Genomic DNA, 26,899 nt, shown 5'->3' on the forward strand with positions numbered 1-26,899 from the left:
AAAACAATGAAAAATTAGTTTACGAACAATTTATCAAAGTTAGTATGTGCATGGTGATCTGTATATACATCACACCACCAGATAATTTTCCGAACAACAATTTACGGTAGCCTAAGTGGAGTCACCTATAGGTTCAGTACACTCTTTCCTTAACTTACACTCATGAATGTTCGGACAGATACAGATAATTGTACCGCCTCCTATTCCATGGCGTCTATTGTATCGAAAGAATACGTAGTTATCTACGTTTAAGAAGCGGTCAGACGAGGATGATTTATACTACGTTTCTGTAATAAGTACAGTGCTTGGATTTGCAAGGAGTAAAGGGATTTAAGATGACTAAGTCCCTTGGAGAGAGGGCAGATGTTGGGTGAAAGAATAAAAAACTCAGAGGCATCATAAAGTAGCAGGTTAGAATGTAAATCATAATCAGTGGTTCCGTGGATACCCACGGTATTGTGTTATAAGGACAATTAGACTCAGAAATGTTTTCATTATTTGTAATATGTTTATAGTTGCCGACAGACAAGCCGGTGGAAGCGTGCCAAAAGGTAAGTGTTATTGTTGCTTTATAACACGAAGTGTTTCCAATTTTGGAAAAGTGTTTCAACTCACAATCAAAATGCACAATCCCAGTCAACCCAAGAGACACAACCGAATGGGGAATAATCAATATGGCTGCCACCGAGATTAAATATCGACTAAAACAACATAAATACACGTCTGGACGAAACATGGAAACTCAGTGAATGCAAAAGAAAAGTGAGAAAACTATAATGAAATGAAATATTACCATCTCAAATGGCATCAAAAAGATTAACAAAATGTACATCTAAAGAAACCAGTAGGAACAAGTTTCAAATGTATGCATGGAGGGATTTTCATACACAAAACCTTCAGAATGGATCTTGCACTGTTAAGGTCACTATAGGATGAGTTAGTGTAGACAAAGATAGGACTTCCACGTAAGATCTCGTAGATTAGGTAGTGACATCATGACAGATCTACAATTCCAGGATAACGCCTATCATTATGGCATTACTAATAATGGAGTAGACAATAATTTTACACAAATCTTTATGTTCAGATCTAAATCAACGTTTTTAGAAGAATGGACATCGTTTACACAAGAGTCATTTTCTTCTGGGTTCTGGATTATAAAGGATTCTAGAGGGTTTAGCATTTCTAGCATACTTACAAGGTTAGAGGTTCTCTTAGAATCAGACTTCACCTTACCACTTTTAGGAATACGATGCCTTTTGGACCTTGATATTAGTGGTCTGTAACTAGCTCTTCTTGCTTTTCACTAACACGATGTTCTATCTGGAAGAATCCTAACATCCCTGGGAATCTGTTTTTGTCTGGTCATACTGGAAAAGATCAGAAACTGACTGATGTTTACAGAATTCGGACATTACCGATGAATGCACACCAGGGTGACTTTCTTTTAATCTTGCGAGCACTCGTGGTACATATGTAATGTTGCTGGCTTTAAGCAACTAAGACTTGATATTTTTTAGAGCACATGTGTCCAGTATATTAAACACGATTGCATTGCTGAATCGTCTTGCTCTTTCAAACACCTATGGAGCAATACGTTGCAAGAAATTATTTTTGTCGTTCATTTGATCAAGAACTTCCGCGAGTTAGGAGTTTACAAAATACTTAAGTGGGTTAATAATGTTTATGTTAACTTGTAGCTTTCTTATGTTATCCATATGGTGACAGTAACGGTTGTTATCACACTTTACTAAGAGAATATTCAACAAGACTTCAACGGCGAGGACTGGCATAAGCTTGCCTCTTTCTAGATGAATCGCGTAGCACGAATAGTCGATATGTGTTGAATTATGCCTTTTTCCTACATTTGAATGGACGCTTGTAGGCAGGGGCTTTCAAAACTTTCCGAGGTATGATTGAAAAGTGAATGGTGGCAGATGACTTGAAAAAGGTGCAAAATTGGAGACAGGTGCAAAAGATCAAACTGGAAGGCTCAAGTTAGTTAGGAAACAAAGACCTGTGTTTAGAACAAGTGTAACATTATCGCGATCATTAATGAAGATAACAAATGCAAGAGGAGGGAATCGCTGAGAGATGGCAGTAGAGACGTAGTATGCGAGTGTATGTTGAGATGTAAAATAGGACAAAAATATGCCTGTAAGATAGATTTTAACCTAGGTATTACATGGGGAGATATGCCTTATATAATAAAGCAGTCTAGATATGTCGGTATTTCGTTTCCAACTATCGAAACGAGTAGTGTGTGCGGTATATATATAAACTAAAATCCGGCATTAGTTAAAATTGGAGAGTGTAGTGGTATGTAGTACCAAAGAGGATTAATACCATCTAGAATTAATATACTTTATGACCAAAGCATAAGAAGAGGATTTCTAGGTAAAAATAATGACCAACGCTATGACGGAATCACCAGGATTTATGCTCTATCCTCTCCTTTAGTCTCCAAAGAAGTCTGCGACCTAATTTTTAGTCATTCAACGGCACAACTACGCACCATTTTAGGACGTCAGATAATGAACAATCTATCTGCATTAGATGGTCAAGGAATTCAAGAGCTTTTGCTTGGAGAAACATTTGGTAATAGATCATCGTCACAGTTATCGTCACCTTCAAATCCCGGTAGATGATAACACAATGTGTGATGCAGTCTCAAAGCGAGGATAGATATAGATTCTCTCAAGCTACGTCCAAATATTTTTTGATGTTTAAGACCCGGACACCTCCTCACCTTACTCAGCCTGTATTGAAGACAAAGTAATGGAGAGAGGTCCTCCAAGTGGATCACGTTCGATACATCACAGAAAAAGGAGATTCGTTTAAAGACCCAGTCATAGCAGGACTTACTACGAGTGTTAAAAGTGACAGAGACAGTCGCGAAACTGAGAATGGACCATATGAGCAGTATCAGGCTATAGACGTCCAGACAATCCAGATTGTTCTACTAGTACTTTAGTGGCTCTATATCTGACTCGAATTGTATTGTATGCTGATTGTCATCCAAATGCACGTGTCGGCTATCCTCGTATATTTGATCGACTCACGTAGCATTGGTGAATAACGCAATTAAATAAGTCAAATGCGAGGATGGATTTTCGAATGCATACATTTTTTTTACACTAACTTGTCTGGACCGGGAATCGGAGGAATGGAAGCGAATAGAAGAGAGCGAAGCGAAATGACGCGCGGTGGGAGCGCGTGAGCCAACTCAAGCGGCAATCAGTAATTGTAACCATATGAAAGCGAGTTACAGACATGTGATGAAAATGATAAGAAGTGTACACATGCACGCACGTATAAAACAGTCAGGGTTGATAGGTTCAATAATTAACAAAGTCAAGACGTGACTCAAGAAGAATGGATAAATTGGCCTGTCCAGAAGCTGGAATAAGGTATATGGGCTTGACATAGCAACCGACACTACAATACCACTGAAAGTGTGGGGCCAAATCAAGCAGATGCAGCCAACCATGTGCTTGACCTAAACAGACTCACAAGAATATGAAGGCCGCAACTACTGGGGAGGGGTTCCAAAAACGTCACTTGTTTTATGATGAAAAGAGAAATTCAGGCCTGACCTTTTTGGTAAATACCGGTGCTGCACTTAGTATCATTCCTGTGAATAAAACTGGGCTGGGTTAGAAAATTTCTCTAGCTACACATCAAGCTGCCGACTAAACTAAAATAGCGGTATTTAGGCAGAAAACGCCAACGCTAGACTTGGGGTTAAAAGGGCAATTCCCCTGGGTATTCGTCTAAGCCCATTTAGATCTAACAATACTGGAAATGGACGGTTTAGAAAGATATGGATTTCTAGTGGATACTGAGAAACAACGTTCGACACCTAAATGAGCTTCAAGTTACACAAAAGGTGAAGAAAGTAACATTGCTCCCCTTAATTGGACACAAACTTCCCCAGTAATAAATGCTAAGTTCCAGGGTTTACTTGTGGAATTTTTAAACCTAACCAAGTCCAACCCCCATCTTTTCAATAGTAAGCAAAAGGTGAGCCATGCAATCAAAACTGAACGCGACCCGGAGTTCGCTGGATCCAGTAGACTAGCACAGGATAAGCTCAAACTCTCTAGGGTCGAATTCGAATACAGGGTACAACTGGGTATTATCTGTCTGTCGGATAGCCACTGGGCATCCCCTCTACATGAGGAAAACGGAGGGAAGTTTATTGATCCTTGTACTGAAAATAGAAAACATGACCAAGCACGTTGAGCGGAACATATACGTAACCAAACTTGAAAACCTAGACGAATTAATGCTCGTGAATAGTCACGAGATACATTTAAACTTAAGGATCTAGGCACTTGCATGCACGTCTGGACAAGGTGCGACAAAGTGAAGGCACTGTTTAACCCTTGGTTAAAAGTTCCATACAAAATCACCTCAAGGAAACCTAAATACTTCATAGTGCGAAAACAAGAAAACACCGACGCAGAAAGTATTGATAGGCTAAACACAGTTTATTTAAATAACGAACCATCGTACTTGTTTTTAGGCTGCTTACGTGACAAAGCAATCACAAAATGGACAAGAAATAACCAAGATTCTCCGCAAGTGACCAAAAATGGTCAGATGAACTTAATCGATTATTCAAACAGGGATATCTACAGTCTTGACTTGCATCTAAACTTTTGCAACGTATCTACTAAAACCTTGGCTGATTACTTTTTATGTGTGTATTCAGGTGATAAAACAAAATTAAAGTTTTTACATACCGTTTCATCGTTAACAGTGGAATTTTTTGAAATTAGTTCAGTCTTAATTAATATCGTACCTATTCCTTTTGAAATCTTTCACTTTTGATGCATGAGTGCTGTATCCGTTTTTATACTAAGTATTTAAACGGTTTGTTGATAAAAAAGCCCAACAAGAAATGCAAATCAGAAACGCCACATCAGCAGGGGTAAGTCACAAACGAACGAACAGTCCTTGACTGAGGTGAGGGATTTAAGCATGCTATGTTTGTGGAATTAGTCTTTTTTCTAGACCTTTCGCTAACAGAAAAAACAACAAGAATGTTGGGTGGAAGCACCAAACAAAGATTACGTGAATACTAACCATAAGTTCAGATAGTGAGCCCTTGTAATAACGACGAATCCCGAAAATAATCTAGGCGATTCCCACTAGTTCACCAAATGGTCCATAATGTTGACAGCAATTTATAATATGCAGCGTTTAAGACTCATTTAGACTAGTCATATAAATATTACCATATTAAAATGTCACTAACATGTCGTTTTTAATACAAAATACGATTAGTGGTTTCATATGACAACACGTTACTATGAAAGCATTTTAAACTAAGCAACAGCTCAAAAGTCGTTGGTTGTCCTCAACATCATTTTTACATGTTTACACGAGTCTTGCACTTAGTTAAAGAATGTTTCTACGACATGATTTGTGATATAATCAAGTTACTCATGTTTATTAGCGTTATCCAAATCACTTTATTTTAATTGCTGACATGTCTGAATCAATAAACTTGAAAGTGTTCTGAAGTATCGAAAGTACTCGGCATCTAAAACAGCATTACCTATTTTTTCCACAACAAACGCTGAATAAAAAGCATTCGTAGTCACTCATAATAGTCTCTCAACGCCGCCATAAAGCTTAGTTACGATTTGGTAACCACATAATACGGTCGACTCAAGCGATGAAACTCAGGCTACAATCAAACTGATAAATGTTTCCACAAACAGAAACATTTTCCTATCAGTTGGTTCCTTGGTGTGCACTTTGGAAATTTATCAGTTTGATCCGAGGTTTAATGTCAGCCATTTATGCGAATTATCAGTTATTATTATTATTCACAAACGTCCTATGGGTACATAAGTGTTGTGAAGAAACCACTTCGGGCTTCTTCAGAAATGCAATAATACATAAGTTTTAATGATGTTAACATAACGTTTATTATATTTGAGTAAAAAGAAAGAAAAGAAAAAGAAAAAATAGTGGCGATGATAGAATAATAAATCAGGTTCTGCATAACTGAGGATATTGAGTTGATTTTGAAGAAGGAAAGGGAGAAAATAAGGGAATAGGAAAGAATGAAACGCGAAATACGTAAGTAGTTTAATTAGCATGTTTGTGAACACAGAACAACGATAAACGACTATGTATGTGTCGCCAAATGAATAACAAAAAGAAAAGACAGACAAAGATTATAAATAAATAAATAAGAATATAACTTATTACAGCAGTAAGATACGATGGTAGAATAAATGTTTATCCAGTAATGGTTTGGAGCGATGCTATGAAAGTCTCAATGAGGTTCAAAGGATAACAAAATATTAATATATATACATATAGACATAATGAAGATAAAACAAGTCTGAGAAATTAATTTCAGTATATCACAAGACATTGTCTTAATCACAAACTTCGGATACTTAAGAATAACATTTAATTTAGAAGGAAGAGGGAAAAAAACATATAAAAAGCAAAAAAGAACACTTAGTGAGAGGGTTTAAGCATGATAATATCGACCTATGAAGTATACGTAAAAACACGTAAATTTATGTAAAAGCATACCGAGTTAAACTTGATAGTAATATGAACTCTTGTGCAATAATAATTTAGAATGATGCCATAAATGTCATAATTAATTGCAAAGGATAAACATATATAAATTTCCATGTGTTATATATATGCAGTCAAACAAATTTCCTGAAAACTGAAAGCTTCATTGTCATAGTTATACAAACACTAAATAAAAGCTCATACCACGATCACAGAAATGGGTTGACAGTTCTATTCCCTTTGACTAAAGTCTCTCCTCTTCCCGATAATCACATGGCCTGCACTCACTTTATTGACTAATGAGCATTCATTTGACTGAAGACTCTGTACAGTATATCATCTTCAATGGAAGTATGTAAGCTGCATTGATTTCAAATACTCAATTTCACACGGATGCATTTATAGTTTCTGTTTAACCTCCTTCCTCCAACTAGCTTGTAGGAACAGTTAATTCTAACTATCCATCAATGGGCGTCAGTATGGATAATTGATCCACTTTGCAATCAGAATATTAAGTTTACAGAATGACCTGTGGGCTGCACTCCGGTTAATTCAGTCGTGATAAGTTGTCCGTACGAAATCCTCGAAATTACCACTACTGTCACTCGGAAAAATTCTAATTCATACATAATAATTTCAATGGTTGAGATCATGAATCATTTGAAGCTAGACCACCATGTGAAACCTGGAAGCTTCCACAAAACCTCTTCTTATATATAATACTTTACATATTGTTGCAGCATAACTGAATCCCATCACATATGTGGCTTTTCTATTTCATTATCATTAACATGAGCAGAAAACAAATGTGCTGTTCATACTTTAAGCAGCTAGCCATCAGTTAACGCTATGTATCGTAGTGTGCTCTGTTGGGAAACTTTGGTGCATCAAACCGTTTTTTCTTTGACTATCATAATTGCATCCATTTTCGCCTTCAAGCAACCCGTGGACCAATTTTTTCCGTACGAGTGTTGATAGTAAATCCAAACTAATGGCTAATGTGTATGCAGTTTTATCGGTCATACAACAGGTCAAAAACCATCACGTTCAACTAGCAAACTTTGCCTCTTATGATCGTCGCTACTTTCACCAGTACTCTTTGACGTTAGGAATTCTACCCACTTTATTGCCATTATGAACCTACAAAATCTAAATCCAGCCATTTCGATCATAGTAAATTATAGGTGGTTAGGCAAAAGAATGGCCAATGGTTTATCTGAACCACAGAGGCTATCTGTATTTGGGAATCCATCACACGCTCTGACTAGAAGCACTTTTTTGTTTTTTTCTCATGTTTGAGTAACTTAGAATCAGCGGACATAGTGTGTGATTATGAGTTTCATGAATAAACTTGGTCGATTATTAGGATTCTTATGATTATTAGAATATACATCCTTGTAAAGTGCAAAGGAATTTAGTTTCTAGGTGACCTTAGGAAATATAGTCTTGCTATAACATGCATAATAACATTAGGCCAATCAAATAATTAATCTGTAAAACTTGGATTATGTCCCTCACCACAAGAATCCTATTCTATTCTGAGACGAAGCATTTTCATTGTCTTGTGTTTTTGTATTCCAATTACACCTGGTCAGTGGACGCTTTCTGTATCCACGAGTATCAACCACGTTATTTAGGGCAATTGTCAAAGATTCAAGGTCATATATTTAATCGAGTTTGTAGATGAATCCAGCTTCCTGCAGGTTCACATTTATATGTATCTTTTGAGAAGGAAACTTCCCGTTGTAATGCATATTCGTGACCAATAAGTGTACACTGTGTCTATTTCCTTCCAGATTGTCAGTGTGTTCTCGAAACCAAATATTTATGTGGAACAGAATATTTATCACATAATTTTACATTTATTTTTTGTGTCTGGTTATTTTATACAAACAGTGGAGTAAATTATCAGCTTTGGCTGAATTTGTTTATTTTTTTCGAAATAGATTCTCTTTTATTTTTGATTTAAAGAATACTCAGAAGGTGGGCGAGAGATCTCCTGATAGCCGGACAGAGTATGTAAAAATCATACCTCATGAACGTGCTGCCGGGTAGCCCGTTCGCGACACTTCCTTAGATATTCTTTTTTCATTTTCTTACTCTCCATCTCCTTAAAGGCTCTAATCCTCATAGAAAGAGAACTTCTAACGAGTCTTGTGCGGTAATTTGTGGAAAAAAGATGAGTGCCATGAGATAAGGTAGCAAGCTAGTAAAGTATACGACATCTAGATAGTATCTCAGAATATTGACTGGGTGATGTCCATCATTGATAGGAGGTAAAACATTGAATGAAACAGTAATTCCGCACTACGCTGCGTTAGTTGAACTGACATATTCCTGTTCGGTAAACCGATTGGACCGAAATACCTATGGGAGTCGAATTCAGAACGAAGCCAGTGTAATGACTTAGGTCGACCGGTTGAGGGTTGGTCGAAAAAATCCGCGTAATATCAAAATATTATGACTGAAGTATATATTTACTTCTTTATTTTGTGTACGCATCATATTTCCTATTATTTTACAATGAATGTTAAAAACTGCGTGCTTCAAAAAAGTAACTTCGCGCCCCGACTGTTCTCTTATACAGTCTGAATAAAGACCTGTTCTTCTATAGATAAAAGGAGGGGTATCCACCAGCATTAAAATAATAGCATAAAACAAGGAAACAAAACAGATCCAGAAATATTTGCTCAAACTTTTGGGGGATCACATTAATTGCGGTTTATCCAAGCACCAAAAGATTGAATTTTTCAGTGACATTAAAAAGCAAGCAGAAAACTCAGAGAGGCAAGCCGACAACCATTGCTGACAAAGATGGCGGAAATAATAATTTCCGCTTCAGTTTGATTGATCGTCAAGTAGACTGCTGAAATTGCGGACCGGAGTTAGGTTTAGTTCCAGTCACTTTAGCTGAATGATAGTGCTCAATAATTCGTCGCCTTTGATTCACTTTAGATCGGGACCAAACGTAAAGATGCTTTCGTTTCGGTGAGTATACCCTGTCTTATCGATAAAATAAACCAGGCTAATACTGAATAGGCCTTTGTTTAGACCATAGAATAGGACAGTCAGAGCTCGAGGCTTTCTTTCGGTAAATACACAAATCTCATCAGTTTTCTGAGTAAAAACATTTGTGCGTATTTTATGTAAAGAGACATGAAAAAGTTTGTCTAATAAAACTCAACATGTAAATCAATTTCTGAACAGTCATTGTCCAACGTAAATACACGTATTTTTAGCCACACAAAGTCAAGGCATGCAACATCACAGAGATCCAAAGCAGAGGCAAACTGTATAAGCAGAAATACCTTACAGTATGTTTCCTATTACCTTTTATTACCCAAAATATAAACATTGTCTGATTGTCATATGAAATATTGATTGTTGGGATGAAATATCTTGGAGTATAGAGCTTATGGATTTTCGCTTCTCAACTTAATCTTGGTAATCCAAACTTAGCCGACTGTGCTGGTCAGAGATTCACTAGATCATCAATAATAGGTACCAAGTGTTGTCTTTAAAAAAACTCAATTAAACGAGTTACTATTTGGTACATAGATGTCATATTAAAGGAATACTTTGGAATCACTGAAATGACGCCAAGGTTAACTTTAATTTAGGGACAAGTAAGTTAAACAGTCACTGTTCCAGTTAGCCATATCATATGGTGACGTTAGCAGGTGATATATCTATGCTTGTCTTGTAGCTTACCAGATGGACACGGCAGTAATTATGGACCTTACTTCATGACAGTATCGACTGGATAGGAAACTGTAGATACAGGAGAAGTGCTGCTGTAATCCGATCACGAAGAGGAAAATGCACCGCATACTTGAGGATTTGCTCTAATGTTGTCCAGGATAGCACGTAGTGCACTTATAGGATGGAAATTTCACAGATCCTGAACTATTAAAGCCTCATTTAAAGCAAAGAAGGACGGAATCATGATGATTGTTATCCAGTGTTGTTCACCAACCAATGATAGCAACGACGACACTAAAGATCAGTTCTATGAAAGACTGCAATCAATATTAGCTAAGTGCCCAAGAAAGGACCTGACCATCCTGATGGGAGATCTAAACGCCAAAGTCAGAATGGAAAACGTCGGATATGGAGATATAATGAGGTGATATGGGCTGTGAGAGAGAAATGAAAATGGGGAGAGATTTGCAAATATACGTGTATTCAACAAATTGGTTATAGGTGGCAAATGCATACACAAAGCGAAATTGATGTCGCCGAACCACACCACAGCGAACCAGACAGGTCATATTCGCATCAACTAAGAATTCCGAAGGACAATGGAAGATGTGAGAATCAGGAGAACAGCTGACACAGCTTCAGATCACCACCGCCTGGTTGTGGTCAAGATGAAACTGAAGCTAAAGAAACACTGGATAACTGGGGGAACAGCATTACTAAGCTTCAATGCAGCCTCCCTTCAAGATACTAACAAACTCGAAAACTTCAAGAAAACTCTCATCAACAGGTCAAGAGAGAGAAAGCATAATGACCTGATAACACACCATCTGAAGCTTTTAAGCCAGACATTGAAGTGACTGAAAACATGCTTCATCTTCTATTCAAGATGATATGGAAGGAAGAACAAGTGCCACTGACGGACTGGAATAAAGGATACTTCATAAAGATACAAAAGAAAAGCGATCTGAGCAAATGTGAGAATTACAGAGGCATCACACTGTTATCAGTATCAGGAATCGTTTTCAACAGAATATTGCTGAACCGAATGAAAGATTTAGTAGGCGCCCAACCTCGGGATCAACATGATGGATTCCGTAAGGATCGGTTGTGCACAGACCAAATCGCGACACTACGGGTCATCATTGAACAATCAAGTTCCTTGATTATGAGAAGGCATTGTACAGTGTAGTTGGGAGAACATTATGGAAACTTCTTTGGCACCATGGTGTACCCGGGAAAATCGCCATCACACTAAATTCATACGACGAACTTCAATGCGAAGAGGTGCATAGAGGACAGCTGACAAATGCATTCCATGTGAGGAACACAGCGAGACAAGGCTGTCATTTTCTTAGGGTGGTTGACTGGATTATCAAACTTTCACGTCGAAGGGGGAGCACGGAACATAATAGACAGCTCCGAATCATTTGGACGATTTGGACTTCGCAGATGACGCACACACCAAAAAATGAAGGTCAAGACAATCAGTTTAGCAGCAGCATCTGCATAGGGGAAAAACCGAGATCTTAAAACACAACATGGAGATTATCAACTCAATCACACCTGATGGAGAAGCTTTAGAAGACGTGGAATGTTTCACGTACCTGGTTAGTATCATCGATGAGCAAGGAAGATCTGATGCTAACGTAAGGGCGAGGATTGACACAGCAAGGACAACATTCCTACAACTGAAGAGCATATGGAACTCAAAACAACTGTTAGCCAATATTAAAGTCTTCAATCTTCAATACGGACGTGGAGTTGAAAACTTGAAGAACTACCACAGCCATCACCAAAATGGTACACGTATTGATAAACAGTTGTTTACACAAGATACACAATGTCCGCTGATCGGATACAATCAGCAGTAGCCTACTGTAGGAGGGAACAAACTAACTCTCATCTCAATTGGGAAAAGACACTGGGAGTGGATAGGACATACATCTGAGAAATCATCAAAATTTATCAAGAGGCGAGCTCCAACTTGGAATCCTGAAGGGGAACGGGAAAGAGCAAGGCTGAAAAGAAAACACTGTGTCGGGAATTGGAAGCACACAGGAAAATGATGAATGGCAACTGCAGAGAGGTGGAAAGGACTGCCCAAGACAGGGTTATATGGAGAGTGTTGGTGGGCGGCCTATTCTCCTCCACGAAGGGTAACAGGAGCAAAGAATTTAGTAACCGCTCCGGGTGATTTTGCGTACAAAATGTTCACTAGTTCCGCAGAGTATAATTTTGATGTGATTTCTATCAGTTAGGCTATTTGTATCACTCTTTAGATGTTGAGGTTATTTTTTCTCATTTTCGGAAAACTGAATTTCGACCGTTATTGTAGGTTACCTGTCAGACTGGTGTAAGAGGTTTACAGTACCAACTGAAATTTGTGGCCTGGTTCCTTTCTATGTCTGGTTGAGATGCTAAGTTTGTTCATGTCGATGATCCCAATTAGGCCTTTAGTGAGTCAGTGGTTGCTTTGGTTGGGAATTTCCGCTCGTGGTTATAAAAGTGTGTGCTACCTTTCTTAGATTGCTTAGTGAAAAGAGATGTAAATGGAGTTCTGAATCTATTGATCTACCGAAAGCCCACACACTCTAATCGTTATATTGACTTCCATTCAGAAAATCCTTTCAGTGCTAAGATCTCGTTAGCCTTAAATCTTTTTAGAAGAGCCAACAAGATCATCACTTCGGAAGAGAACAAACAAAAGGAACAAAAGAATATAACCAGCGTCTTACAATTTTATAATTTTTCCATGAAGATTATTAGAAGTATATTACAACAAGACGTTTCATTACGTATTAATAACAATTCGAATGAAATACGATGGATTGGTACTACACTTTTACCATACCGTCATGGCACAACAGAAGAACTCCAGAGGATCTAAAAAACAACACAGAATTAAAGTATATTACAAAACAACGAACACACTTCGAAATACTTTAGTTCTATTAAAAAAATTCCGTTCATTTCTACACGGATCCGCGTTTACAAATTAGGCTGTGTCGATTGTGATGCCTTCTATACTGAAGAGTCATCTCGCGAGATCTTGACTCGCGCCAAAGAACATATTAGGTACACAAGGAAACCTCCTAATAATCCTGTAGAACTGGATATACTTCAAATTAAATCGGCAATAGCAGTTCACGCCATTTTCAACAATCATCAAATCGATTTCAAAAATGAAAAATAATACAAAAAGGCTTTTCCAATTACAAAGAAGTGGCCTACACTGAGTCACGAAACGTCAGAAAATCTAAGTTTTTTACTCATTTGGAAATTACAAACATATTATTTATTTATAACAATCTACCCAATGCCCTATTTATTCGAAATTATCAAACCAAAACTTGGTAATGATGCCTACATCTGGCATATTCCTTAAAGATATGAAAATGCCTGAAAAAATGCTGGTTGCCTCGTGATTCACCATAACTGCAAATTTCATGACTCCAGTACAATCCATGAAAAGCATTTACTAGAATAATAACAATATATACTCTCGTAAAACAATATGTTACACAAGGCGTGGCAGTTTACATGCAAGATCAGATTGTTATAAATGCTACAGGGCTTACTCTAATTAGTTACTCAATAAGACTGATATATTATTGGGCATATCTGTTAGATAAACAGTGGACAACGTTTCATATATTCGAATAATAATTTTGGTAAGGCTCCAATGTTCAATATGAGAGGTGATGCGTTTTGTGGGGGGGGGTGTTGCGACAAGCGATTGGTGGTTGAGAATCAATGTCAAAGACGTCAAATTTAACGAATTATATTTGTGTTTCTTGATAGTGATCCCAGATAAACTCTGAAGGTATTGATAACGGCGTATAACGAAGTCATATATTTTCGAAGGTATACCTCGAGGGTGCTGAAAATGAAAGGGGAAAAGAGCAGAGCGAGAAGCAGGATGGACAGTGCTTAAGACTTGTGGAGTTTAGTCATTTGTGATGGAATAATTAAGGTATGTTTACTGGTGATATTTATTTAACATTACAATGACCAAAATTCCAGTATTTGGTATGAACACGCAGCTAATGAACGAAAATTTATTTGATGAAAACAAACTACGTTCTTCCGCATGGCGCACGAAGCATTTTTGAAAGACTCGTTTTAAATTATATAACAACACAAACTGTGTGTGCAATGTGAACAAATTATATCGGAAGTACAGAGTGCCCCATATTAATAATCCCGGGACTGACAGCATTTACAATTTAAAACAATTACGAATGACACCATACCCACACAGGGGTTGATATTTAGAAGCCATTTAGCCAAAATAAAATATTCTCATCTTTGCGTTACATGTGCAGTATCAAGCTAGACAGAAGCCCTTTTACTAGTCCGAAATTGATGGAACACATACATCTCAAGCGTATGCATATAAAACATGCATTTCATTTCTTAATATCAACAGATTGCTCTCGAGGTCCTGTTAAGTAGACGATAATATACCGTAATTCTTGCCCCTGATACAAATAACTGCTATCAACTCTCATAAGTTGTGGCTTTTAAGAAAGATGGCTCTTCCTCAAAAAAACGTAAGCTGTTAATTGTATGGATACTCGTTTGACTCATAAGTGAGTATATTATGGGATTCCTAGAATTCAAATATAACTCCGTATTTTTCTTAGAAAATCTTCATGATACACCGTACAACAAGACAAATCAGCCCCAGATGATATTCATGACCAATGTTCGTAAATTTACTACAGGCGTAATGAGACATTTTTGCAAAGTTCAGTCGATTACTAGATAGCATCAAGTTTATATGGTTGTATTGTTGCGCTCTCTAACAACCAAAGTCTTCGATTTCACGTGCGTCACGTTTACCTAACTGCAAAGATAATACTTGACAATAACTGTAAGTTAATACATGCATAAAGTATCGTATTTTTATTACATTCAATAAACCTGTACGAGTGTTGGTATTTTATTTTCTGTAGCCACACAACATCTTCAACTATAGTTTAAACTTGTCGCATAGGGTTTGGAAACTAGGTTTCTACCTGGTGATTAACCAAAGTTAGTGGTCCCAATTGAGAAAATAATTGGAAATCAGCACATTTAGGTACTTGTGATCATTAGATTCTGCAACTGCTCGGAACACAGTTATTTCTTCTGGTCTCAATACACTCTGTCCAGCCATCCATACTACGGCTAAGTCAGTTATACTTGGTTCGCGAACTTTTGAATCACATCATCATTGAAACAGTTCGCTTAAGATATGTTGGACAAAATATATACTCAGAACTCCTTAAATGCCACTAAGATTCACAAGACTTACCTAAGATCTACTGTACGCAAAATTTATAGCCTTACTCATCAAATGTAGCACAAATTATTTTTGGACAATTCCACTGTAGCACAGTCTCAGAGGTAAGATTAGGCGCAATTTAAACCTCATTAAGAACAGAACTTTAATATGTCTCTTCTCTAAGACTGCCAGGCGAAGGGCCTTCACGGTAGACTATGTTTACATAAAAACGCACTCCGTAAGTGTGATAATACAGTAGCCGAAATGGTGACAGTAGTATAGCTGTTTTGACCGGTGCTACGATGGTTGTTAAGCAATGTATTTCGGGACTGCAGTTCCGGGATAATGGAAACAAATTTAACTGCGGATAAAATAGTCTGACTATTTAATGTTAAAGCAATCTGAATGAGTGCAGAAGACTTGAGATGGCAAACTCATAGGATGCTTACGGAAGGCAAACAAGGGAGGTGACGGCAGTGATCGGAGGAGAGAAGATATGTAATTGCAGACAGAATCAGGTGAATGCTCGACTTCTGAGCCATCTGCCTAGATAATGGGAAAAGAGTCCCACATCGAATGCCTAGAGATATGTCTATGACGCTTGGCTAATTGACTTAAGCTAGGGTACTTGTCAGAAGTAGTAGTTTCAATAAAGAAATCGATTGCCTCTGAACTATTTACTTGGAGAAGTTTTTTACAGAGAAACATGGGAGCAATATAGTCATGATTTTAGTCAATCTGTATCCCATGTGGACGTCGATGACTGCCCGTTTTAGTAGACGGGTGAAATCTAAGACATAGGCTACTTCATAAATGCATAACTCTTGGTCGTATCTTTCACAAAGCTATCATCTGTCGAATCAACAATTGACAGCCCTTAAGACTCTTTTCGGAACTAGATAACTTTGTTCAGCACATCTGACATGATTATTATTTAGAGAGGGCATAAATCCTACTGGTTTTGTTGCACATCCAAAACTAAATACCAGTTCGAATTATTCAACAGTCTATCAAAGTTCCTAGGATCCAGATGAGCTGACTGCGCGACACGATAAGATAACTTTCGCTTATAGCACTCCTATTTCCCTAAAACAGACGTATTCATTCATACAGTATTTTAGCGTCCAACCACACATCAGCTTCTCTAGAGTAAGTGTGGCAAAATTGCTAAAATACCCACATTGAACTATATTTAACAACGAGAACTGTGTGGTGACTTCAGAAAGTGAACGCAAAGAAATCGGTCGATTTGTGCAAGCTCATCTGAATGTTATTGGATATTGTACCTAAGTCTGAAGCATATTTCAATGCCACCCTCCTGGCGGGAAGGGATTCGATTAGCTGGTTCCGTGAGTCCTTACAAAGTTCCTTTATGGTATTTCGTGTTTAGCTTTTTCGTTGCTAAATTTGCGGATTGTTATAATATCGTTTTAGTGGATATCGGTCAATCATTCATGTACTAATGTTAAGCACTACATGGGTATACTATCTGTAGTTAAACAGTTTAGCTTTCACTCATTACTATTTGTCTGTTAATTTTGGTTTAAATAAGTCATACCATGTGATTCAAGACAATATTGGAGGAGCTGGAAGTTATCAAGTTATTCGCACAATTTCCCTGCGAATTCAATAGTTTCCGTAAGCCTTAAATCTCTCAATTTGTTTCTGAAGAGCACAGAAGTTGGTCCAATATGTTTCTACTAATAAGCATATAACGTAACACCTCAGACCTCAGAAATGTGATTGTGTAGCTTGTAGTTACTGTTCTTATGTAGAAGTGTAATCTTAGCTAGGAACCGTGTCTTTAGGTGTCGAATTGTTCACATCTGGCGATTAGACAAGAAGATGTTATATTAGCACGTCTAGTTCCTCGTAGAGGCTACACGTTGTCCTGTAAGTGTTAAACTATCACTATAAACAAGCTACAACCCAGAGGTGTGAGGAAAAATTAGTTTAGTTTTGAAGAGTACTTCACTATCATTTTCAGGTCCTACAGCTGAATGCGACACATCTACTTGAACAAACTGACTTTTTGTATTGACAGCCTTTCGGAAGAAAGTTTTTGAGCATCACATATCTCATCCTGGGATTCGCGCTAACACTGAGTTGATCTCAAGAATTTGTTTTGCGTAAGATGAATACTGATATATGGCAGTGTTTTCAGGATTCCTTGCTTTTCCAGCGTAGTAAGATTTACATACAATCACCGGACTAGCGGAAGTTGATATGCCGTGCACACCACCTTAGTGAGTCCATTTAATTCATCTAACAGTTTCAAGTACATCATTACTTCAGTGGTTTGTTTTACTGGATGATCAACTGCTCTTTTTATGGACGATATCTCTCCCGAGATTGTTTTCTTCAACAGATGGGTTTCAAACCTTAGCGTACCGTTAGCAGTCACTTGAGACAGTGGTTCCCAATCCCAATATAGTTTGTTAAATGAACTCACTCAAGTTATGGGTCCGCATTACACCATTATTACAGTATGCCATCCGACGGTTAACGGACTTGTGGAAAGGTTCCAGTGACAACTAAAAAGCGCTGGTAGCTCAGTCTAAGGTATCCTGGTGAAATGAATACATACTTCTGGTTTTACTCAGGACTCGCTCAATCGTTAAGGGTTTAAATCGTACACTTGCGCAACTTGTCTATGGTTACAGTTTAACTTGTTACCCCTATACGAGTTAGATGTGCTGGTATCACGTCTTTCTGAAGAAAAATTAAAAACCTGTAGTAACACATGAAGCTTATACCAAAAAACAGATCAGTAAACTGTAGCATTTGCCGTTTTTTGTTCAGGGTGACACTGTAAAACGTTCATTGCACTGCTCGTTTGAAAGACTTTAAAGTCCTAAAGTGGGTCGATAAATAGCTCAGCAGAAAGGGGAAGATTGAAATTTTTAGTCGATAAACTTGAAGTTGCTCTCGTATAAGCCAAAGAGCATTACACGGTTTTTCAGAAGCGATGGAAAGTGTACTAATAGGCTCTCTGCATTATGATTCAACTTCTACCTAGTTCTGCACTCCCAGCGACCCTTACAACCAGTACCTCCAGTGCTCAGCTTTCAACCCGTCTTACCTAACCAAAACGTCACTCATAGTGGAAGGTATATGTACATTCCTAAACATTATGTAGACCTCATCAATTTCCTCTTATCTCTACATCCTATTTGGTCAGATATTTGTATGCGTTAATAATATTCTTTTTACTTAAATCATTTTCTGTCACGACCTTTTCTAATTCATTGTATTACCACTTGTTTATAAACATATTGAGTCTTTTAGTGATCCTCTATCATATAACTCATTTGTCTAAATCACATATTTTGTGGATGTGACTACTATTTTGTGTTTATATTTCCAGCTTACCTTAGGTATATTCCGTCGTTTTGAAAACTTGTAATCATGGCCACCATTTAGCAGCGTTTCACAAATAATTTATCTCTCTATTTTTCACTTATTTGAACACATAAATATTGGTGCAAGGGAGTATCAGATATATGTGCGCCGCACATTGTCATTTCATTTTAAATGTGTGAGGGCTATGATACTGCCGGACGCCTAATCAGAAGCAGGTGGTTTTCTGAGGGGGCCACACCCCGAGCCTTTGACCTAAAATTTCTGACCCACAAGGTAGTGCAGCATCGTGAGGAGATGCAGTCCCATGGTAGCCGGTGACCAACAATAAGTTCATACTCCATTTGTTCCCTCAGGGTACTGGAGCCCATGTACACCATTGGATTGGAATCAGGATTTTCCAACTCCCCTAGGTGAACTCACCGTGTCCACCGGCCCGATGAAAGCGCCGGACATTCGCTTTTCGTCCTCTTGATTTCGTACATAACACCTCCACCATGAGAAGGCAGTGAGTAGGACTTCCTTGGCAGAGGCTGTATACACTCTGTTATGTGAGGGCATTTCGAGAGGGGGCGGGCCCTCCGCACTTTCAGCCGTACTAGGGCGTCTGGGGGCTTATATTTCTAACTGAGCTGCCTTTTCACAAATAAAATAAGTATCGAAACAGAATTGGCTCCCCAAGTTGTGCGTCTTCGTCTAACGTTAAACAACTCGGGGGTTGGGGGTTGGGATTAGACCCTAAAATTATGTAAAAATAGCTCAACATCTCGATTTTCTGGCTGGGACCCTGCTATCTCCTTCCTAGATAAAATAGCCAGATAGTATCCGTAGCTCTCATTAGCAAGATCAGACAAAATGTGTGTGGCTCAAAGCTGCTACTTCACATTATCGTAATGCATAACATTGGAGTCGAAGTAATGGTAGTATCTGTGGTAGTTAGGAATAAATACATGTAATATGCTTGGAAAAGAGAGGATATGATCAGGAAGCAAAAAACATGAACCAATAGTGAAATCGAAGACCTATAGGGAAGTAAAACAATCAATCTGCATCACTATGAATAATCTTCAGCCATACCACACAAGGTCTCCAACCAATAGTCACAATTATCGAGTAAATCACACGCAGAGCCTGCATCTACCAACACTTCTCAGTCCAATAATCACTGGTTAACGGCACATTTCGATTTGTCCACCCTTCGTTTCTTTTCAACCTACTTCTGCTCCAGACAGCATTAAGTGTCGAGCTAAGTGGCCGGTGAGGATACGTAACATGTATCCCAGTTATTCCAGTAAATGTAGATTAGTGACTTTATCGACCACCTTGTTATCATCACCTAGCGCCTTGCACCCAATTTTAATATTACTCACTCTATTGTTCCACCATCCAGCACCAATGCTACAAAAATATCTATGGTCAAATAATAACCAACCTATATCCTATACCTTTAAAGGGTTACTACCACAAAGTTAAACAGTGAACTATATAATATACTTACCCTTGATGACGAATGTCCTGCTTCACCTCAGACGGCATAAGCCAGCGAGGGAAAAACATTTTTGGATCAGTGCTATGATTTCATCGACTAACAACCCACTGGGACTGATGATACATCTAATATAAGTGTATTTGTCAGTACAACTACTTTTAACACATGATCAAACTGGGCATTGACGCAGACAAGTCCCAAAACAATATTTCTCACATAAAAGACTGCATTTTGTACGTCTCTTCACTAAATATTTATCTTTTCTAAAAACGGTTAGTTGGAGAGTGAGTTTCTAAGTTGGTGAGTGTCTAAGAGGTTACCAAAAGTGTTATTTCTAGAAGCATACATCTAACGAAACTAAGTGAGAATTAAATAAAGGTAATTAGTCCTTTCTAAAACTATCCGAGTTTGCCAATTTAGACGAGAGTTCATCGTTGGCTGACATAATACTGGATTAAAGATTTGAGAATTCCTGCATTCCTACATTGTACATCCTTGTGACAAATGCCATTACTGTTACAAAAACTGCTTAAAGGTAGATATTTGGTCAACACATACACGAGTAGACCTGAGACCTGATTGGTTTTCTTCAGCTTTCTATTCCCGAAATCCACTTAGGTGTCAAATGATTGTAAAGAATGAAGTTCTAAACAAACTGATACCTCTTTGGCTATCACAAGAAGAGTATTTTCCTCACTTATGGACGGGGACGATCAAAAATAAAGAACAGACTGAATCACTGACAGTAGTCACCCAATGTATCGGGGAATTTTAATTATATATATATATATATATATATATATATATATATTATCAATTCAATGTCGCAATCTTTTGGGTAGATCTTTCTGCATAGTTATTGTCTCATAGTTATTGTCTCACCATTCTTTTAATTTCTGTTTATTTATTTCAAATCTTACCTTTTTATAGTTTGAAAATGAGCACTCCTAATCTACCAAATGGTAATATCAGATCTGGCTTACCTTTTGAGTTATGCCGTTCTGACTACTCCCTCCCGATACCGGTCATATCACAAGCATCACCCTTAGTTTCCGTTCCTAGAAATGTATTTAATGCCTATCCATCAAGTACACAATCCAGAGGCAGTAATGTCCTACAGAAACCTACCGGTAAAATAAATCTATTTTATTAAAATTGCTTTTCTAGTCAGTAATTCAACGTCAAATTTTTCTTTAGTCACTACAAGTAACATTGCTCAGTCAAATGCCAACACTTTCGCAAATTACCCAGCATTTAACAGTATTTTTCAAACACTTTTACGCGGAACAAATCCATCTCAAGTTACCATTTCTCCCCCAAATGTCTCAGGTTATGTTAATACAGTGGCAGGACCAAATGGAAATCTGTTCACTGGTTTTCGACCTACGCAACTATCTTATCAGCCGAATATACGCATCACTGCGCCTGGAATTATTTCGTCTGGATCCACTCATGGCACAGTAAACTCAGTTGCATTGAGGTCAACAAACTATACCACACGTAACAGTGTTATTTCCACATCGACATGTACAACCACGGCCACTACAACTTGTAATTCACTGACTACCAGTCGTACAGCCAATCCATCCGTGGAATCATTATTTGTGTCAAGTAATCTTGTTCCAGTTTCTGACTCAATCAATCGAACGCAAAAATTGGGCGCTACGGCTTTTCTTCGATGGGCGGAAGGTTTGTAATGTTCGACTTCTTTTCTAGAATGCTTTTTACTCTAACTTATCATAGAACTTCATTTTAGCCCTCTCTTGTAGACAAAATATTTGATAATTCTACTGCGCTTACTGCAAGTTCGAAAGCAGTTCAGCTATTCGCTTACTAACATTTAGTGAAATCACTGGTTCCCTGCGATCGTAGATCACAAATTTATTTTATACCTTGCACGTGTATTAAAATTCAGTACGGATAAAATTTATTTCTTTTGCATGCATATGGTAATATCACTGTTTCATGTTTAAAACTCCGCCGTTGAAGGTATATGTCATGGAAGGATTTCGAGTATTTTATAATAGCAAATGGCCTTTGGCTTGTTAAAGTAAAGGAATCTAATTCTGATCGACAGAGGAGACTCGATGATGCGGTTTAACCGAGTAATAACTGTTTACAAGTTCAAACTATTGCCGTAAGTCACACTAAAAAACAAGTCAACTATCTAGCAGAATAAGTTTTCTTTTGGCATAATATTATGTTTATGTATAATACATTAATTACAAAATAAACATAATTAGATTTCCTAGGCGATTGGGAGATAAGGAATTTATAGATCAGTCACTCGCCAACAAATTCGAACTCGACTTAAGCGTATTTCTTAGGCTTCATATCGATACAATTGCTGAATAAAGTAGTGTGACTTAGTTTCTTTTTTATTTGATTAAAACAGCTCTCTTTGATGTGAATTTATCGTTTTCCTTAATGCGTTTGTTGTTAGTTAGAATCATTACCATTGGCGTCCGTGGTATTATTTTACTTTGGGTTTTTGCCAAGTTCTGGTTTCATCTTGTTTGTATTTCACAGAAACTAGAAAAAGCAGTAGTGTGTAGTACTTAATTACTTACTTACGCCTGTTATTCCCAATGGAGCATAGTCCGCCGACCAACATTCTCCAACCCATTCTGTCCTGAGCCTTCCTTTCTAGTTCTATCCAGTTTTTGCTCATTCTCATGTCTGTCTCCATTTCTTGGCGTAATATGTTCTTTGGTCTTCCTCTTCTCCTTTGGCCTTCAGGATTTCATGTGAGGGCTTGTCTTGTGACGCAGTTGGGTGATTTCCCCAATGTGTGTCCTATCCACTTCCAGCGCTTCTTCCTCATTTTCTTCGCTAAAATCTGGTTTGTTGTCTCTCACAGTAGCTTATTGCTGATAGTGTCTGTCCAACGGATCCGAAGTATCTTGCGTAGACAACTGTTAATAAACACCTGTAACTTCTGGATGATGGCTTTCGTAGTTCTCCAGGTTTCCGCTTCATACAGCAGAACTGTCCTGACATTTGTATTAAAAATTCTGATTTTGGTGTTGGTTGACAATTGTTTTGAGTTCCAGATGTTCTTCAGTTGTAATATGCTGCTCTTGCTTTGCCGATCCGCGTCTTCACATCTGCATCAGATCTACTGTGTTCATCGATGATGCTGCCCAGATATGTAAAGGTTTCTACATCCTCAAAAGCTTCTCCATCATGTGTAATTCGATTGGTGCATGCTGTATTGTATCGGAGAGTCTTACTTTTCCCTTTGTGTATATTGAGACCTACTGCTGCTGAGGCTGCTGCTAAACTGACCGTCTTCTGCATTTGTTGTTGCATGTGTGATAGAAGAGCCAGATCATCTGTGAAGTCTAAATCGTCCAGCTGCATCCTAGCTGTCCATTATATCTCGTGCGTCCCTCCAGTCGTTGACGTCTTCATAATCCGGTCGATCACCGGGAGAAAGAGAAAGAGTGGGAGTAAGTAACCTTGCCTGACACCAATCTTTACCTCGAATGAGTCAGTGAGCTGTCCTTCATGCTTGATTCTGCAGTTTATTCCATCTTAGCAATTCTGTATGATATTGACTATCTTCTCAGGCATCACGTAGTGTCGAAGAAGCCTCCATAGTGTTGTGCTATCTACGCTATCAAATGCCTCGTAGTCAATGAAGTTGATGTAAAGTGATGAATTCCATTCAATTGATTGTTCCACAATGATCCGTAGAGTTGCGATTTGGTCTGTACACGATCGATCCTTACGGAATCCAGCCTGTTGATCTCGAAGTTGGGCGTCTACGGAGTCCTTATTCCGTTTAACAATACCCTGTTGAAGACTTTTCGTGATATTGAGAGAATAGTGATGCCCCTGTAGTTATCACACTTGCTGAGATTGCCTTTTTTGGTATCCTGATCAGAAGTCCTTTCCAGTCTGTTGGTACTTGTTCTTCACCCCAAATCTCGCTGAAGAGAATGTTGAGTATCTTTGCAGTTGCTGCTACATCTGCTTTCAGTGCTTCTGCTGGAATGTTGTCTGGTCCTGCTGCTTTGCCGCTCTTGATTTGTCTGATGGCCATGCTGATCTCTTCAATTGGTGGTCGGCCAACACCGATTGGGAGGTCCGTGTGTGCTGCTTCAATGTTATGTGGGTTCAGTGGAGCTGCTCGATTCAAGAGTTCATTGAAGTGTTCTACCCACCTTTTTCGATGTTCTTCAATGTTGGCGATTACCTTGCCTTCCTTGTTTTTCACTGGTCGTTCTGGTCTACGGTAATTTCTAGCAAGTTTCTTTGTTGTATCATACATTTGTCTCACGGTTCCTTCTCTTGCAGCCTTTTCCACCGTCATTGCTAAATCTTCCACATATTTACGTTTTTCGGCTCTGATGCTCCTCTTCACTTGTTCATTGCATCTGTGTATTCAGCTTGTGCCTTGGCTTTTCCTGCTCTTGTTCGGCTGGTATTGATTGCTGCCTTTTTGTTCCTCCTTCCTTCAATCTTATCCAGTGTACCAACAGTGATCCATTCCTTGTGATGGTGCTTCTTGTGGCCCAGAATCTCATGACATGTTGAGGTGATTGCCTCTTTTACTCCTTTCCAGTTGCTCTCCATTGTAGTTCCCTCTCCATTGAGTAGATCATGAAAGGCCTGGAACCTATTGCTGAGGGCTATCTTGAATTTGTTGTTTGTCAGTATCCCGAAGAAAAGCCGTATTAAACTTTTGTGATGTTGTCCACCCCGTTATCCAGTGCTTCTAAAGTTTTAATTTCATCTTGGCGATCAGCAAATGATGATCTGATGCTATATCAGCTCCTCTCCTGGTTCTCACATCCTCCATCGTCCTCCTGAACTTTTTGTTGATGCAGATATAGTAGATTTGGTTCTGCGTAGTGTGATCCGGTGAAGTCCATGTGGTTTTGTGAATGCGTTTATGTGGGAATATAGTGCCACCTATGACCAGTTTATTGAAGGCACATAAGTTTGCAAATCTCTCACCATTTTCGTTCCTTTCTCACAGTCCATGTCGTCCCATGACGTCTTTGTATCCTGTGTTGTCCATTCCAACCTTGGCATTGAAATCTCCCATCAGAATGGTCAGGTCCTTTGTTGGGCACTTCTCGACGATCGACTGCAGCCTATCGTAGAATTGATCGTTAACGTCTTCGTTGTAGTCGTTGTTAGGCGCATAGCATTGGATGACGTTCATTGTAATATCCTCTTTCTTTGTTTTGAAGGAGGCTTTGATGATCTTTGGTCCTTGAGATTCCCATTCTATAAGTGCATGTTGTACTTGTTTGAATAGCATCAATGCAACTCCTTGTATATGTGGGGCATTTTCTTCTTCATAGCCTTAATATAACAGAACCCTCTTCTGAAGATAGTCGTTGTTGTCCAACCTGCGTCCAATGTGTTTCACTGATCCCAAGCACCCCGGGTTGGATTTCCTCATTTCTGCAGCAATTTGGAAGACTCTTCCAGTCTCTCACATTGTCCGGACGTTCCATGTACCTATAAAAATTGTTGCTCTGGTTGTTAGAAGGCGCATCGGCCTCATGACTTCCGAAGGAACTCGGCTTTCATCACGGGGCGTCATAATTATTCCTTCAACTCCCAGAGCAGAGGTTAAATGGTTTGAATAATTTTTTCTGGTTGCCGTTTTTTTGGCGAGTTAGTTTTTTACGGGATCGGATCGCTACCCCTATGCCCAACCCTCCTCTTTTATCCGGGCTTGGGATCGGCAGTAGCCCCCGGAGGTGCTACAGCCTGAGTTAGTGGTGTGTAGTGATCAAACTAAATTTGTTATATAATACTTGCTAATGTTTGGAATGTATATCGAATTCGCAAAACATTGTTTACACGTAACTGTCTAATTTGTGCTTATCATTTAAGCTGTATGACTAATTTATATAATAACATTTCCTTTCCTTTGTATTTAGCGTGTACACGGTCGTTCAGAAAGGAGCGGATTTCTGTTTGGCCTCGATGCAAAGCCGATTCAGATGCATTGCATGAAATGAACTGGATTATTTCTCCTCCTGGTCTTTTAGGCATTTATTCTGAATCTCCTTTTTTACGACCTGTAGTACTACTACGCCGTGTTCAGTTTACTGCTCCTGGAAATGTCAATCCAAATATACCAGATACTGATAATATGGTCCGTTCTCTGCGTGAAATGGCTGATGCCAAAGTAACAAAGTATCCAGGTTTCGCTCCACAATTTCCACCTTCCGCAGCTTCTGTAGGTTTCACAACAGACTACATGACCTATGTATTTACGTTAGAATTGGAGCGTCAAGTTGTCAAACTACTGCGTCCTAAGTAAGTTTATATGTACTGATATAATAAAAGTGTCAACAAATAAGGTTGAAGCTCATTGAGTTGTTGGACTAATCAGATAAATCCTTGAATAATGATGGATTAGATGCAGGTTTTCATGACACTGTATAGTAAGATCTCAACGTAAAGGCTGATAGCCGTGCATTTGATCTTTAAAAAGACTTTCGTAAGATTAAATTGGAAATTAATTTAAATCTACAAATAAGTAGAGGAAATCTAGA

At 38.4% G+C, this 26,899-nt stretch overlaps 1 protein-coding gene across 1 annotated transcript in view; it reads left to right on the forward strand.

Annotated features, from left to right (window-relative positions):
* Positions 1 to 16,830: 16,830 nt before the first annotated feature.
* Positions 16,831 to 26,899, forward strand: part of Smp_153010 (putative sumo ligase) — a gene marked incomplete at both ends in the record, with an annotated part of 32,779 nt that continues 22,710 nt past the window's right edge. The window contains 4 exons of the mRNA XM_018798671.1: positions 16,831 to 16,898; positions 21,303 to 21,460; positions 21,540 to 22,061; positions 26,279 to 26,660. Of these exons, the coding sequence (XP_018653590.1) occupies positions 16,831 to 16,898; positions 21,303 to 21,460; positions 21,540 to 22,061; positions 26,279 to 26,660 (1,130 nt within the window). The remainder of the gene's footprint in view (positions 16,899 to 21,302; positions 21,461 to 21,539; positions 22,062 to 26,278; positions 26,661 to 26,899) is intronic.

The sequence above is a fragment of the Schistosoma mansoni genome, chromosome 7 (genome assembly GCF_000237925.1).
Source record: "Schistosoma mansoni strain Puerto Rico chromosome 7, complete genome".
Classification (NCBI taxonomy): domain Eukaryota; kingdom Metazoa; phylum Platyhelminthes; class Trematoda; order Strigeidida; family Schistosomatidae; genus Schistosoma; species Schistosoma mansoni.